The sequence below is a fragment of the Arvicola amphibius genome, chromosome 6 (assembly GCF_903992535.2).
Source record: "Arvicola amphibius chromosome 6, mArvAmp1.2, whole genome shotgun sequence".
NCBI lineage: Eukaryota > Metazoa > Chordata > Mammalia > Rodentia > Cricetidae > Arvicola > Arvicola amphibius.
In genome coordinates, this window is record NC_052052.2 from 41316396 (window position 1) to 41333299 (window position 16904).

Genomic DNA, 16904 nt, shown 5'->3' on the forward strand with positions numbered 1-16904 from the left:
GAAAGGGGCTCTTTCACCAAAAGTAAAGCAAGGGATCTGGGCTGAGAAAACAGCAGTCAGCCACTGTAACAAGGGTCTATCGATGGAATAAGTCCTGAAGGACATGAACAGCCTGTTCTGGGAGGTACACGTGCTTTCTCTTATCCTGGAGGCCAGGAGAGGCCTTTGAGAGGTGTGGCAGGCAGGGTGAGGCCTGAAAATGAGATCCCTAGGGCACAGTGGCTGGAGTGGAGAAAACCACCGGACCAGAAGCTTGCCTGGAACTGGACAGAGGCCAGTAGAGACAGAGCCGGGGATGGAGGAGAGCAGGGGAGATAAAGCTGGCGAGGTGGACAGGGAGACTGATCAGGCAAGGGCCACAATCCACGATCAATGACAAGGAGTTTCACTGAAGGCAGTGAAGGGAGAGTCCACGGCAAGAGCTGATTTACATTTTTCCAAGCTTTGTCGGTCTGGTGAGAGAGCGAGGACTGGAGAGACCCACTGGGGAGGAGAGATGGGAAGATGGCTTCCTGGGGACACCATGGTCTACTTTTCCCTCTTTCACCAAATCTGTGACGTGCAGGAACCTCTGAAGATGGGAAGGTCAACGTGCCAGAGGACAGAGACGATGGCAACAAAACAGCTCTGGTACGCTCAATTGCCCGCCCCTTCCCTCTGTCCCCCTCCCTTCTCCTTCCCCCCTCCCATCCTGCCCTCCTTGCCCATCCTCTTTTCAGGTAGAGTCTTGCTGTTTAACCTTAGCTGGTCTGGAACTTGATGTGTAGAACAGGTTGGCATCAAGCTTGTAGCAATCCTCCTGTTTCTGCCCCCTGAGTGGTGGGACACCAGGTATGCGTCCCCACACCCAGTCCTGGCTTGGCCCTGTCCACCCCTCTGCTGTATCTCTGCTCCTTCCCGGGAGCTCTGCGCTATCTGATGTGCTGAGTGGTCACTAGCTCCTCTTGTTGCTCATCCGCCTCCATTTCAGTTTCCTTTGCGCCGCTGTGACCAAAAGACCCAACAGAAACAGTTCAAGGCAGGAAAGGTTTATTTGGTTCACGGATTCAGAGGGTGTCAGTCATCACAGGGGGAGGTGGGGCCGAGCAGCTTGGTCAATGGCGGTGGGAGTATGTGGCAGATACCGCACATCCAGAAGACCAGGAAGCAGCGATGGTGGGGCAGGAAGCAGACCATATCCACAGAGGAGCACTCCGAATACAAGCGTGTGGGAAACATTTCAGATTCAGACCCCAGCAATCTCTCCCACTGGAGTCTTCCATAGAAGGCCAGGAATCTTTGTCTGTCTTATAGCTGAGCCTTCAGCAGGCAGAGTAGTGCTTGGCATATAGGTAGGTTCTAAATAAAAGTCTTTAACAGCTGAATGACTTGTGGGAGGGCTCTGAAAGGGACAGAAAGGCTAAAAATAGTCTGGACTGTGTAGCAGCAAAGGCCAGGCCAGCAGGTGCAGACAACTATGTGATACACGTGTGGATGTGGTGGGATGGTCTGCGGTCAGGAGCAGTCTCCTCCTCTAGAGAGTGGGCCTATGGAGTTGAAGTGAGGCTCTTTCTGACCCAAGCTCAGTGCTAGCACAGGGAAGGCAATCACTGCCATCATTCAGTGAGCCTGACAGGGCTCTGTAATGAGCCGGATGCTAATTCCAACTCCAAACACAGAATAGTGACCTGATATTTTAGGCTGGGTAAATAGACCTTTCCTCTTATGTCGGGGGCCAGGCTTGACAAAAATACCCTCTTCCAGAGTGGAAGCATGGGAATTTAGAAATATAGTAAAGAATACAAAGAGCGAACGAAAATAATAAAATGCAGAAACATATAGGATAGTATAGGGAGGGAATTTCATTGAGTACTGAAAATTCACCAGTGTTTAATTTCCAACTGGTTAATATACCCCTGACCCTAAAACATAGAAGTAAAACAAAAGACTGCATTAACATACAAATTGAAAGTCATGGGCTATATTCATCGCTCGTGTCCTAGACTCACCTTAGACCAAACACTCTGTAGGCAAATTCCACCACTCCCTGGGTGGAATCCCAGGTTATTTCCACAAAGGGAACTGGAACTTAGTTGGATCCTTAGACTTTTGTTTTGGGTAGGAACCAACTACTTCCCTATTTCAGGAGTGTGAGGTCTGACAACTAGCCACACCTGTAGAAAATAGCCTTGAGCGAGCAGAACTCTGATTTACAACTAGGTGGAACCTTTGTTTGAGTTAGAAGCTCAATAACCTGGAACGAACTTAAAACCAGTCCCAAACTCTGTGACCTTTGGCCTCGTTGGGTCTCCACACCCTTGCTCTTGTTACTCAGAATTAAGCCTGACTGTCCGCTCATGAGCAGCTGTCCCTGGCTATTTATTCTATATTTATATATAGGTATATATTCTATATTTATTGTATACTGGCACCCTTCCCCCTTTTCAAATTCCAATTAATAACCCAAAGCAGTTCAGTTCAGTCCGCTGCTGGGGAGGAAGGATTCTCAGGGTGACCTTCTCCTTGCTGCTGTTTGAATTCAGCTGGGTGGTTCATCTGCTCTACATTTTACAGACAGATCTCTTAGGGGGCTGGAACTCGACTGTCCCTTATTCGCCAGGCTCCCCATCTGCATGGGCTCATTCCTCCTTAGCTTAGCCTGACTTTCCTTCCAGCATGACGTCTGTGTGGCAGAAAGGAGAAGCGTGTGCAGGGGTAAACCCTGACACACGCTCCTTTCACAATAGTCTGAGCCAGAGCTGGAGAAGGTTCTGTCCATTGATGGGACAAGCGGAAAAGAACTTGTTATAATGGATTAAGTAAAAATGCTACAGAGAGGCAGAAATGCTGCAGGTCCCCAAGTGACTGCAGAGGCAGAAACGCTGTAGGTCCCCAAGGGGCAGGCAGCGGGTCCCAAGAGCAGCCAGTCCCTGGCAGGCACAGCGCAGTTCCCCAAGTGGCTGCAGTGGGCCATGAGGGGCAGTGAATCCCACGAGGAGAGACAGACAGATGATGCATGAGACCATGCCGCAGGTCTCCGAAGGCAGCTGGTCCTGGGCAGGGAGCCACTTGTCGGGTGAGAGACAAAGACATGGATAGGTGAGGCTGGATATTTATTTAGTGGGTTATGGAAGGGAAGGGGAGAGGGAGTATGGAGAGAAGGGGAGGAGCAGAGAGAAACAGAGAGAGAGAGAGAGAGAGAGAGAGAGAGAGAGAGAGAGAGAGAGAGACTGAGAGATGGGGGAGGGGAAAATGGGGAGAATGGAGCGAGGCAGAAGATGCCTCTTCAGGGGAGAGATGGAAAAGAAAGGGACTCAGGCTGGAAGCTGAAGATCAGCCTGCCTCAGCAGATAAGGGAGGGAGTGGGCGTGGTTTGTCTCTTAAAGGGACAGAGCAGACCATTACACTTGTGGCCATCATTAACATTCCATAGTCTGCGTCAGATCAAGGTGGCTTTTTTCTTCACTGTGTAACATTAAGCTATTCATTTCATGTGACCCTGTCTTCCTCCTTAAGATGATGGGAATCATTGGGTTGACACAGGCGAATGGGCTCCATCTCTCACGTAGCAGAATGCCTTAACTGGACTGGAATTTACCAAAAGGCTTAGGAAGAAGTGTTACTGATGGCAGAATTTCAGGTTGAAGTGTATGGACCCTTAAGGTCTGTCCTCCTTTAGTTGATTAGAGAGGGAGGGAGGGTGCCTTATAGTCCCTCAAATGCAACTTCAGGAGCCATCCTTCCCATCCCACCATCCTTCTCCTCTCCTCCTCCTCCTCCTCCTCTTCCTCCTTTCCTCTTCCTCCTCTCCTCCTCCTCCTTCTCCTCTGCTCTTCCTCCTCTCCTCCTCCTCCTTCTCCTCCTCCTTCATCTTTTTTTTTTGTTTGTTTTTTTGGTTTTTCGAGTCAGGGTTTCTCTGTAGCTTTGGAGCCTATCCTGGAACTAGCTCTTGTAGACCAGGCTGGCCATGAACTCACAGAGATCTGCCTGCCTCTGCCCCCTGAATGCTGGGATTAAAGGCGTGTGCCACTAGGCCAGGTTTTGTCGGAGTATTTTTATCACAGCAATCAGAAACCAAACCTAGACATGGACCCATGCCAGGGTTGGGTGGCTGGGGAGAGCTGCAGGTGCTGGGTGGCCAGAGGGTGCTGTCCATGCTGCTCAGATGGAAGGCAGGACTCAGGGAAACCCTGTGGTTCTGTTTCCCATGGCCCTGAAGGCAGAGAACACCATTGCTTTCCGGAAGGATCAGGACTTGATGGAAACGAAAGGAGAAAAGGAGACAACGATGAAGATGATGATGGTATGGGAGCCACAGGCCCAGTGCTGCGGGGGTGGGACTCCCGGAGAGGGCAGGGAGGGGCATAGGAGCCGGCGGCAGGCCTCTTGGGCTTGAGGCTCTGTTCTACCTCTCACTGCCCCTCCTGCCAAGAGGGAGCATGAGCAAGTCATTTCCCTTTTTTGACCCTCACTCTTCCCATCTCAGAAATGGGTGTGATCATGCCTAGCTTTGCTTGTGGGAAGACACAACCCAGGGATTAACCCATTGTGACGTCTATGCAGCTGAGAGCAGCTGCTGTCAACCCTTTCTCCGCCCCACCCCCCTAGAGATCCCTCTTGGTGGGTAACTTCAGAGAGTTCCCTAAAGCAGCTTCCTCTTAACCATATATCACTCAACCTGGGGGCCTTCACAGTTATATTTGGTTTTGTGGTCCTTAAGAGAGAAAGGGGCTAGGGGGCTTAGCCCAGACAGCGGTGTTTGCCTCACAAGAAAGAGTTCCTGAGTTTGAAGCCCAGAATGCACATAAAAATCAGGCATGGTAAGCCGGGCAGTGGTGGCGCACGCCTTTAATCCCAGCACTCGGGAGGCAGAGGCAGGCGGATCTCTGTGAGTTCGAGGCCAGCCTGGTCTACAAGAGCTAGTTCCAGGACAGGCTCTAAAAAAGCTACAGAGAAACCCTGTCTCGAAAAACCAAAAAAAAAAAAAAAAAAAAAAATCAGGCATGGTATTTAGACACACCTTTATAATCCCAGCACTGAGAAGACGGATAATGGGCACTCTGGTGAATCAGGCCAGCCTAACTGACCTGCTTTGGAACCCAAGGAGAGCCCTTGCCTCAAAAACCAAGATGCGTGGCTCCTGAAGAATGATAGCCTCTGGTCTCTGCATACATGTGCACGTGAACACACACACACACACAACTCACATACCCATCTGCCCATACACGATGCATAAAAAAGAAACTCTGTCCCTTTGATTAGCTGACATTAATTGAACACCTACCTTGTGAAGTTGTTAGATGTCAAGTGAAAAGCAGGAGGATGTTTGAGGAATTCGACTGGACAGCTCTCAGTGGCCACACCTGGTGCTTGTTAGGTGGGTCAGTTCCATGGTTTAACTGTCAGTCACAGAAAGGGTACCATGGGGACGGACGGCCCTTACTGAGCTCTCCACGTAGGACATGCAGATCAGGGTGCTGAGGGTTGAGCCGTCTTGAGAGCTTGAGATTGGTCTGGGCAGTAGCTGGCTCTCCTACCTGTCCACTGGGAGAGTGTGCCCAGGTCCAGAGCCTGCATGACCTGCTGTTCGAGCCTGGCAGTCAGCCACAGCTGCCTCCCACTGGCTATGTGCTCTCCACCCAGAGACAGATTCAGGAAGAGCCTGTGGATTCCCTTTTGAGCCCTGTCCGCCGGCAAGCCATGGAGATCCTGGCACAGCTGAGGTACCCACCGCTCCTCCTCTCTCTCTCTCTCTCTCTCTCTCTCTCTCTCTCTCTCTCTCTCTCTCTCTCTCTCTTTCTCTACCAAGCTCTGCTCCTTCTCCTACGCCTCTGTCTACTCGGAGCCATTCCCTCTCCCCCTGCCCGGTCTCCACAGAACGGGTCACCTCCACGCCCTTGCTCGCACCTCAACTTGTCCCAGGTGGCCTAGCTGAGTCAGGTGCCCTCTTCCCCACTGTGTCCTTGACCCCTCCCTCACTCCATCCCTTGCATCATCTTCTCTCTCAGTCACACCAAGCCTGCCCTGAGTGTGCAGGAGAGGGTGGAGCTGGTGAACACCTGTGTGCGGAGTGTGTTCTCCCTGCCCTCGGTGCGGGCCATGCAGGAGAAAGACGAGGCCAAGGCAGAGGTCATCCAGGTGAGCCCGCTCCTCCTGGTGGGTCTTTAGGTCGGGGACATGCCCAGAAGGGACAACTCACAGGGATGAGAAGGGGCTCTCTATAGATAGTCCGCTGTGAGCCCCCCCCCCATCCCCCAATTCTTGACTGTTGGAATCACTGGGGTGATTCACCTCTCCTGTGTCAGCCTGAACAGGCGCTCGATAATGGTTTAGCAAATGAGGGAACTATTGCAGTAGTGACTCCCTAGGAGGACGTGTCCACTTGTAAGCCCTGTCCTGTATCAGGGATGTAGACAGAGGCTCCAGAATCACAGGAAGGGGCCAGGATTAGAGGGTAGGACCAAGGACTGGGCCGTAAGGAAGAAGACTGGGGAAAACTAGGCAGAGATCTGGAGGAACAGAACCTCAAAGAGGGTTTGGCAAGCATCCTGAAAGCCTCGGCAGGGTTATTCCTGGAGGTACCAGTGGGGTGGGGCTTAGCTGTAGGATGCTGTAGGATGCAAGGAGAGCTAGGGTCAGGCGGGAGGTTGGGTGAGAGGAAGTCCAGTTGTTCCATCCCCTTGTCACTCAGCAGGTGTTAACCGCGTCCCTGGCCACATTACTATGGCCATCTTGTAGCAGTGGGGATGGGGTGTGGAGGGGAGAATGCTATCAAAGAATCAGTCAAATGCAAAATCTCAGGGGTGGTCAGCGCTACACGCATAACCTATGGAGTACCAAAAGGAGTGTGGATGAGGGACATGGCCTAGGGAGGGTGGGGGATGTTGTGATTCCCTGAAAGAGGGTGGCATAAAGAACCTGTCCAGAACCCATGCCAACTGCCAGGACGACAAGAGACCGTGTGACTGGAGCCAGAAGGGTGAGACAGGAACTCTGAGAGCTTAGGGTGGTAGGAGTCAGGCCACACAGAAAGATAAACTCTGGCTTCTGGATTCTCAAGTTGGTGCCCTGAGAGGACTCAAGGTCACTGCCAGAATCCTTGCTGTGGAAAGAACAGGCAGGTCTCTTGTAGTTACGAGTATTGCCGGAAGATGGCAGTAGTGTCTAATAAGCAACAGCAGTGGGCAGGCAGGAGAAGGGAATGGGCTGCAGGGCTTGCTCAGTGGTTGAGATGTAATCCTAAGGGCCACTGGCTCCAGAGTGTGTGAGATTAGGAAGCTGGGACAAGGACAACCCAGGGAATAGATTTATGAAGCCAGCAGAAGGAGATCAGGTAAGAAAGACAGGGTCTTCCTGTAGCAGTCTGAGCTGCTTTGCTTGTCTTCACGGAGCAACTGTGGGACTGTTGCGCCCTCCTCCAGGACCAACCCAGGGGGGTGTCCGGGGCTGGCAACTTTGCTGGGAGCCCCCAGCAGCCCTGTTCTCTTCCTGTCTACAGACGCTTTACCACCAGACCTTAGATTCCTTGCAGAAACTGCTCAATGCCCTCTTTATCGAAGACCCTACACCCGCGGGACTGAAGAGCATCTTGGAGGTGTGCAGCACGGTGGCTGGGGAGGGAGCGGGGAGGCAGAGGGAAACAGGAAAACTTGATAGAAGTGGGAGGTGGATCCCAAAGGAGTAGCTCGACTTTAGGACACCGTCTCAAACTCATGCTCTGCTTCCTTTTCGTATTTTATACCATTTTATTGAGTTTTTGATGATACTGGGGGTTGGACCTAAGCCCTCATACCTCCTAGGCAAGCTCTATCTCCTAAGCTACAGCCCCCCCCCCCTTTTTCATTTTTGGTTTTTCGAGACAGGGTTTCCCTGTGTAACAATCATAGCTGTCCTGGAACTAGCTCTTGTAGACCAGGCTGGCCTTGAACTCACAGGGATTCACCTGCCTCTGCCTCCCGAGCACTGGGATTAAAGGCATGCGCCACCATTGCCCAGTACCATAGCTCTTTTTAAAACTTTTTATTTGTAGACGTTGTCTTAGTGAGCTGGCCCTCCTGAGTAGCAGGGCTCACAGGCCTGGACCTCTGCCCTTGTGCTCCCTGTAGCTACCCCTTGCAGCTCCTGCCCTTGTCTCACCCCACAAACTCCATCCTGACCCCTGTTGCTGTTCCTTCCATATCTCTTCCTTGACCCCTCTCCCTTCCTCTGGTCTGAGTCCTATTCTCAGCTCAAACCCCATCTGGTCATTGAGCCGCCAGAGGAGGATGACAACTATGGCTAATTGCCTTCTTCTGGAAGACTCTTGCAAGCTATTGGTTTACCTGTTGGACAGCAGGGGCTGGCAGTCAATGATAGCAGAGTCTCCCCCTTGTCCCCATAGCCCCTAGGGCCCTGGATGAACTCTGGGAAGGCCCATGAGCGAGCACGGGCTGTGAACAGCAACATCTCTGTGCTAAACCACACACTCGTGACCCTGCCTTTCTCCGTGAGTGTTCCTGGAGGGGTGGACACGCTGGGGACTCTTCTCCGCTGATCTGCTGCTGTCAGGGCAGCTTGCCCTGCACTATATAGCTACAGACTCCCTCCCTGTGGTTATGATACTAACAGATGTCCTCAGGGTTCCCAGCACTGGGTCTGCTGCTGGGGAGGCTCCTTCTTCGTATCGGGGATCCTGATGAAGAGATTGGCCGGGAGGCTCTGGACGGCATCACCATCCTCTACACCATCCTGGATCTCCAGAAACGTATGTCCCAAGCAGCTACACAACTAGGGAGGGGAGCTTGGTGGTGCAGTTGGGCAGCTGGAGGCAGGGTAGCAAGAGTCAGGTAGGGATTGGGAGCTGATGTGAAACCCTTATCTCTATTGAACTGGGACAGAGATACAAATTAGCCTTTATTTTGCATGGTTTGTTTTAGAGACAGGGTCTTAACTATATAGCTAGCCTCTCAAGTACTGGGGCTATATGCGTGTACTGCCCTGTCTAGACAGCAAATTCATCTTGATGGAAGCTGCCCTTCGTTAACTGAGCTTTTCTGTGTTGTTCCAACCTTAATTACTCCTTCCCATGGTACCATGGGTACCTAAGCATGATGGATGACTTCTTCTTTTGTCTATTGTTCCTACTAGGCTGTAATACCACGAGGGAAGGGCAAGGTCCTCTGTTGGTCCCGAGTGTAGTCCTGGCCTGGCATATGACCATATTCACAGACTAAGCATTAGGAACTAATGAAGGCCAGGTCCTCCATTAGAATCTGGAGCCTGTAAGTGAGAGACCGTCCTGAGATTAGGCATCAGGGAGCGTGTGAGATGACATGAGCCTACCTCTCCCTGGACTGCCCAGTGCCAGTTGCCTCCAGCCTCCGGCCTCTCTTTCTCCTTCGTCCTGACTCTATCTCAACCAGGAAACTTTGGCTGGTCGCTTAGACTCCCTGACTGTGGAGGCAGAGTGGCCTGCATAGCAGACCTGGCTGTGACGCTCGACTTTCCCAGCTGGGTGGCCTCAGAACAGCACTTGCCTTGCCTAGATTTTCTTATCTGTACAGGGTTACAGTAGAGTGTAATTCATAGCTTTTTTGAAATATTAAATGCTATTCTTCAAAAGAGCGCATGGAAAGACCAGCTCAGGGCTCCATGTCATAGGCCCTTATCACACAGAGCTTTCTTCTCCCCCGATCCCCCGCTTCTGGGATCTTTCTGGGGTCTCTGCTCTTTCTTAGTTCCAGCATTTGGGGCAATGTTTCCCGAAAGATTCCTCCACTGTCTGGGGTTCATGACCCTTAAATGGTAGTCTACAATACTGATCAGCCCTAGGATGGGGACAGTATAGACCAAAGCCAGGCTGCCAGAGATGGCTAGAAACGGAGGACATCCAGTTTAATTTGATTGCAGATGAACAATGAGTCACTTTTCAGATATCTGAGTATGATCTGTCCTGCTGAAACCCAGGTTGAGCCGAGAGCCCTGTATTCTTTGGGAGAGCCCCCAGGCCACAGTCACTCTGGAGGAGGGGGACATGAGCTTGGATTGGCAATCTGTGAAAAGTGCAAGGCTAGCCTGGAGCTGGCTCTGCCTGGCCACAGAACCCTAGGCCCTTCTGCCTCTGTTCACTCACACTGCCTCAGCGACCCTTTCTTGTGCCCAGGCTTTGTGCAGATTGAATGGCTCCAGGAAGGACCCAGGCCTGGCTCCGATGAGGGCATAGTCTCTAAACGTGTTTCATTTCCCAGAAGACCAGGAGCTCTCTGTGCCTGGCACTGCCCTAGCTCTGGGGGCACAGCCTCGAGAAGAGATTCATTAAGCACCTCTCTCGTTGACTTAGCTTCTCGTTGCCAGGAGACAGATAATAGGCAAAAACAAACAAGTAAAGCACAGAGTAAGTTAGATACAAAGGGAACAAAAGCAGCAGAGGCTGGAGAGACCGGCGTTCGCAAACAGTGTCGCCAGGGCTGGGCCTGGTGGTACATAGTGACAGCACCAGTATGGATGGAAAGGTCAAGGCCATCCTGGACAAGAGACCTCACCTCTGGAAACACACACAATGGACCAGATATGGTGGTGTACAGCACTCGGTGGAGGGAAGCAGGGGCATTGGCCTTCAAGCCATCGTCAGCAGCAGAGAGAGCTGGAGGCCAGCCTGGGTTATGAAAGCCCCTGTGTCTCAAGAAAACCAAGCATAAGTAACAATAAGCCGACAAAATAAAAACACCACCTGAACACAGGAACAGCTCAAATCCAAAAGAGGATTGCAAAGCTATGGGTAGCCAGTGCGTAGAGTGCTTGTCTAGCATGTGCCAGGCCATGGATTCTATCCAAGAACTGGAAATGGGGTGAGGCGGATGTGGGGGCCTCACACCTTTAATCTCTGCACTCTGGAGGCAGAGGCAGGTCTGTGAGTTAGAGGCCTGGTCTATATAGTGAATTCCAGACCAGCCAGGGCTACATGGTGAGGCCCTATCTTAAAAACCAAAACCAAACCAAAACCAAACCAATAAACCAACCAACCAACCAACCAACCAACCAAACAAACAAACAAATAAACAAACAATAAAAACAATTTAAAAAAGGGAACAAAAAGCCACTGGCTACTAGAATAGCAATAACAAAATGAAATAGATAATGTCTTGGGGTGAAGCAGCAGGGCCTCTTGCACACTGCTTTGGGAGAAAGGGCTGGGAAATGGTCTAGTATGTCTCAGGAGGGTGAGCCCGAGCCTATGTGAGTCGGGGATTTCTCTCCTGGCACATCTCTGGCAGATGCATCAATATGTTCACCAGGAGACATGCTGTGTGCCCACAGCAGCACAGGGCAGGAGGGCTGGAAGCAGGCATGCATGCTGCAGCCCTCATAGCGTGGGAAATTGGATCACACCACGAATGAATGAGAATAAGTGCTGGCGGCTGCAGGGTGGAACCATCCACAAGGGATAACGTTTTGCAAGTCCATTGATGAGAAGTTCAAAAGCAAGGCCCTCAACCTAGGGCCTCAGAAACTAGAACAGTTGTTGCTCTGGGTGCTGAGAGGGGTCAAAGGAGGGGCTCCTGGGGGTGCTGGTTGTATTGTTTCTTGACTTGGGTACCAGCTGCCTGTACCTGTTCACTATGTGAAGACGGACTGTGAGGATGATAATGTGGGCTTAACAGACACGTCAAAGCAATGGTGGGGTCAGGGTTTCTCAGAAGGTGTCTTCTCCTGTAGGAACCAAGGACAAGGAAGACACCAACAAGAAAGAGCTGTATGAGATCAACAAGCACTTCCTAGGGCCCTACAACCCTGTCAGCCCATGCCAGAACATTCTGCGTGTCATCGCGGTGACTACCAGTGGTTGGGGATCCCAGGCCGCGATGGGAGGGACAAGGGTTTGCCACTAGAAAGCATCCTAGGAGGAAGCCTTCTCAGGCAGCACAGGATTCCCGGGTGCCCGCCTCTCTCCTCTCTGTTCTATTTATGAGCTGTAATGTAAAATATCTGATATACAGGGTATCTGATGTGTGACCCTGCGTATCAGATATTTACATTCCATTTCATAACAGTAGAAAAATTATAGTTATGAAGTAGCAGTGAAGTAATTCTATGGGGGTTGCCACAACATAAGGAATTGTGGGAAAGGGTGGAAGCATCAGGGAGGTTGAGAACTGCTATTCCAGCCCATGACTTCCTTCTCCTGGGCACTTGCCAGCCAATTCTGGGTGTAGGGACCATATCATCCCTGCCTGTTGTCCTCCCCTTTCTCTTCCTTCTCTCTCTCCCCTCTCTCTCACTTTTCCTTCTTTTAAAGATGGAGCCTTGTTACCCTCCTCGAGCTACTCTCAAACCCCTGGGCTCATGTAGCCCTCCTAGCTCAGTCTCCTAAGCAGCTTGGGCTACAGGAGCACCTTAGTGCCTGGCTGTCCCTCTGACCTTGTCAGCGTGTCTAACATGCAAGCATTAGAGAATGTGTGTGGCGCTCGGCACCAACCTTTCTCTTCGGTTTGGGTGGAGTCTATGCTTCTCTGTGTGTCTCAGGGGATACGCAACAGTGCCAAAACCTCTCTACCCATATTTCAGGAATTTGGAGACTTCCTGGGGCCCCAGCAGGTAAAGGACCTGCTGTTAGCAGCCTTGGAAGGCCTGAAGGACATCTCAGAGGCTCAGGGGAAGGACTCTGGGGAGATGATGCAGCTGGCCTCGGAGGTCACACTCAGTTCTGTGCTGGAGTGGTATCGTCATAGGGCGCTGGAGGTGGTAAGGCCTCTCGGAGGCAGAGGCTCGGATATCAGACTGGGGGAGTCCCCCGGGATCCCGCTTCTACTGGGATAGCCTGCCTGCCTGCCTGTGGGCAGGGTTGGAGCTGAGCACTGGGCTAGGGAGGAGGATGCACCAGCCCTGAGTGGGGAGGTCAGTTAGGGGTCTGTCTCACTCCAGGGGGAGTAGCAGGCCCCTGAACATCTCTCCCTACTTCTGTTCTGTCCTGTGCTTCCTTTCCCTGTCTCTTTGGTCCCCCTTTGTTACTCTACCCTATGTCCTTCTGCCGTCTACCCATGCTTCTTGTCCCCTCTCTGCTTCTCCTATGAGTCTGCCTTCCCCCTGCTCATGGTGACCTCCAGATTCCAGAAATCATGCAGGGCATCTATATGCAACTGAGCCACATCCAGGAGCCGCGGGCACGAGAGGTGGCCCTGCTGCCCATCTCCTTCCTGGCCAGCTCCTTCATGACCGAGGTCGTGGTGGCCCTGTTCATGTGCCCCCTCCCACTGGACAGGTACCAAGCATAGAGGCTTCCATCTTCTAGATCTCAAAGGCTTGAGGCAGTCCTGTCCCAGGCTGAGATGCTCTTGTCTAGAGAAGCCCCACCCTTCCCTGCTCCTACAGTCTGCGGTAATGATAGCCAGCCAAGCTCTTCCTGAGCACTGCTGGATCTATACTGAAAATCCAGTCTCTAATTCCCAACTCAGCGTTGGTCTCCAGAAGTTGAAATGAGGCTCTGAAATATTTCTTGGACTCTATACCTGTTGAGGCATTGCTAGTGTGGGGATCTACACTCAGGTCTGACTGACTCCAAAGCCTTTCTTTAATGGTAGCTGCTGGTCTCGGGTAGCTCAGGTGCCCTCTCTGGTCTTCAGCTTTCCCTTAGAAAGATTGATCCACAGTGGCAGTAAGCAGAAGGCAGCTTCCCGCTCGCTGCCTCCATGGAGGTCCTTGTCTGGGCTGGAGAGGAGCCTAGCCAGATGGTGACAAAGGACAAGTCTTGCTTCCGTTAGCCTGTTGGACAAGCCCATCTATTGCCCCTTTAAATGAATGAATCAGGAAAGGGACTACATAGGATGGTTGATACTGAGTAAATGTGGAAGAATATGCAGAACTGTGCAAGAGGGAGTGTGCCCAAAGGAGCAGGAGCAGGTCAGTCACAGAGTCAAGATCAGGGGACCCTGAGGGGCCAACTTTATCCCAAGAAGTTGACCATTATAGCTCATTATAGCTGTACTGTCCACCAGGGGGAGCTCTTCTCTCTCTCTCTCTCTCTCTCTCTCTCTCTCTCTCTCTCTCTCTCTCTCTCTCTCTCTCTCCTCTCTCTTCCTCTTGTCTCCCTCTCCCTTTCCCCCTCTCTCTGTCTCTCTCTCCTTTCTCTCCCTCTCCCTTCCTCCCCTCTGTCTCTCTCTGTCTCTGTCTCTGTCTCTCTCTCTCTGTCTCTCTCTCTCTCTCTCTCACACACACACACACACACACACAGATGGGAACACACATGAATGGGGAGACAGTGACAAGGAGAAGAGGAAGGGGGGGTGTTGTTCATTATATATCCCAGACTGTCCTCAAACTCATGGCAATCCTCCTGCCTCCTACTTTCAGGTACTGGAATTACATTAGGATCTTTTTTTTTTCCTTTATGCAGTGCTGGGAATCGAACCCAGGGCCATGCTATGCAAGTGCCCTATCGCTGAACTACAGCCACAGGGGGTTTCTTTTGTGATCCACTCAGTCACTAGGTTACCAGGGCTGCCCTTGACTTGGTGGCCACTTTTGTGCACCTGAAAGTGAGGACCTCTCATTATTTATTCCATATATGCTTCCCAGGTAAACCTTAGCTGTGAGGGTAGGAGGCCCAGGGGACTCAGAGGGACCAGAGTCTCTTATAGGATCCTTGTTCTCTGCATCTCTTCAGAGATTAGTCCAGCCACAAGGGTCACAGTCCTTGGGAAGCCCCACGCTCTAGCTGTTCCATTGCTTCTTATAGTTAATGATAGTTCCTCCTGATCCAGATGTTATGTACCAGGCAGCTATAAACATGACCATTTTTACCCTAAGCAATGTTGCCTAGCAACGTAGTTGAAATACTATCTTTATTGGGTTTCCAGGAGAAACAGAGCTGGGAAATGAGCAGAAGGTTCAGATGCTCTGGCGTTCAGGCAAACGGGTTTCAGTGACCCTTTAGCTCACTGCCAATTGCCCAGAGTCTGCCCTGGTGCTGCTGCTCCTGCTGGCATAGCTTCTGGCAAAGGGAAGAGTCTGTAATGAGGGCAAGATCTAGGCCCCAAAGGGCTCCGTGACCTCTACTCCTGCTCTTAGGAAACAGCTTCGGAGTCATCAGCCTGTTACCTCTGCAGCCTGTTAGCAGCAGCATCTTGGACTCCATTCTGCCCCTGTAAAATGGGAATAATGTCCTTTATTATTGGGCGAGAAGTCAGTGACTTGGAGCGTTTCTAGGCATCTGTCTGTATCCTCAGAGATTTGCTTGGTGCCTTGTACATGAAGCCCACTCTAATGAATGTTTGCCCAGTAACACACTGCATGAGGATAAAGCACTGGGGCTGAAACCTGAGAATTAGGTTCTCAATCACTGCCCGCCTCCTGCCTCATGGAGAATGAATGCTTTCAGGACCACTCCTTGTGGGTGCGCTCCTGGATACCATTTCATTGGCCCTGCACCCCAGCCCTAAAACCATTGGCATCAGGTGGCCCCTGCCTTACCAACCACTAACTATCCTCCCTCCTCCTCAGCAACGGGGCAGAGATGTGGAGGCAGTTGATACTTCGAAAGCCCAGCTGTGACGTCCGAGACCTGCTGGATCTGCTCCTGACTAGCCTGAAGGAGAAACCCATCACCAAGAAGGGCCGGGCCTCCATTGTGCCCCTGGCGGTGAGGACCAGACACCCGCTTTCCTTCCCTGTTACCCCATTCAGCTTGTTGGTCCCATCTGCCAGAGGCCACAGGCACCATGCTTTCCTAGACTGAATTAGTGAACCAGTCCCAGCCTCTCAGAGCAATAAGCTAGGCTACAGCCAGCGGTGCTGGGAGGATGGACCGGGTCAAGCCACTGGCCTCCCCTCCACCCCTAGGCAGCCAGTGGCCTGTGTGAGCTCCTGTCCGTCAACAGCTGTGTGAGCCGTGTGAGGCGCATCTACCCTCAGCTGCTCCTGGCTCTGCTCATTCAGGTCCATTATCACATTGGCCTCAGCCTGCCCAGCCGCGTGGCTCCTCGAAAGGATGCCAAGGATGACATGCAGCCTCCTGTCTTCTTACCTGTATGGTAGGCCCCATCGTCTGTCTACCCTGCTATCCTCGCAGTGGGGAGGGCTTCCTCCCCAGCAAGGGTCCCTCAAAGATCTTATTCATAGACATTAACTTGAGCACTAGAAGTGGAGCATACATTTGTTTTTAGAAATAGGACCTCAGTAGTCCAGGCTGGCCCAGCGCTTGTTATGTAGACGAGGATGATCTTAAACTTCTGATCCTCGGGTCCCCATCTCCCTAGTCACTGGGATTGTAGGCATGCTCCACCCTGACCGGTTTATCTGGTTCTATGGATCAAACCTCGGGCTTGGTTGACGCTGACCAAGCATTCTCTATCCACCAAGCTGCCTCTCCAGACACTAGAGATGCAATGTTACTGGACTCACACCCCTGTTCCACAGCTGGTTCTGAGCCCCTTCTCCGCAACCTACAGCTCTCTGATCAGTGCCTGGTGGCGTGACGGGATGAGTGGTCTGGGGATATTTACCCGCTGCCATCCCCAGTGGACTTGCTCGTATTAGATGTGTATCACAGACCCACCAATGTTCTTATTGATTGGAACATAATCTATGTACACTGCAGGGAGGGAGCAGGGCATTAAAATCAACTCTTGTTTTTCTCTTTGTACCCCAGATACCTTCCCAGAAGAGAAGCAAGTTTTTTTCCTTCGTGCCCTTTCAGGGGTAGTTAGTGTAGATGAGCACATGGGTTTATATTTTATTTTTATGGGTGCTAGCCTGTGACACAGGTACACATTTGCTCTTGGGTATCTAGTCTTGGAGGCCTTCATAAATACAGCTGCCTCCTTATTTTTGACAGTGGGGCGTCCTTATGTACAGAGGTTCAGTCCCATAATGGGCAGCCTGCAACCCTCCTCCTGATTCAGGCACTTCCTTACCCTTTGCAATGGCAGAGACACTGCTGTGAGCTGGCTTGC

General features: G+C 51.7%; 1 protein-coding gene across 1 annotated transcript in view; it reads left to right on the plus strand.

Moving 5' to 3' along the window:
* Positions 1 to 16904, plus strand: part of Mroh7 (maestro heat like repeat family member 7) — a 45830-nt gene that overhangs the window by 9498 nt on the left and 19428 nt on the right. Inside the window, exons 2-13 of the mRNA XM_038335261.1 lie at positions 566 to 630; positions 4199 to 4282; positions 5623 to 5702; positions 5988 to 6117; positions 7478 to 7573; positions 8360 to 8464; positions 8587 to 8722; positions 11674 to 11786; positions 12523 to 12699; positions 13062 to 13216; positions 15454 to 15592; positions 15793 to 15983. Of these exons, the coding sequence (XP_038191189.1) occupies positions 566 to 630; positions 4199 to 4282; positions 5623 to 5702; positions 5988 to 6117; positions 7478 to 7573; positions 8360 to 8464; positions 8587 to 8722; positions 11674 to 11786; positions 12523 to 12699; positions 13062 to 13216; positions 15454 to 15592; positions 15793 to 15983 (1471 nt within the window). The remainder of the gene's footprint in view (positions 1 to 565; positions 631 to 4198; positions 4283 to 5622; positions 5703 to 5987; positions 6118 to 7477; positions 7574 to 8359; positions 8465 to 8586; positions 8723 to 11673; positions 11787 to 12522; positions 12700 to 13061; positions 13217 to 15453; positions 15593 to 15792; positions 15984 to 16904) is intronic.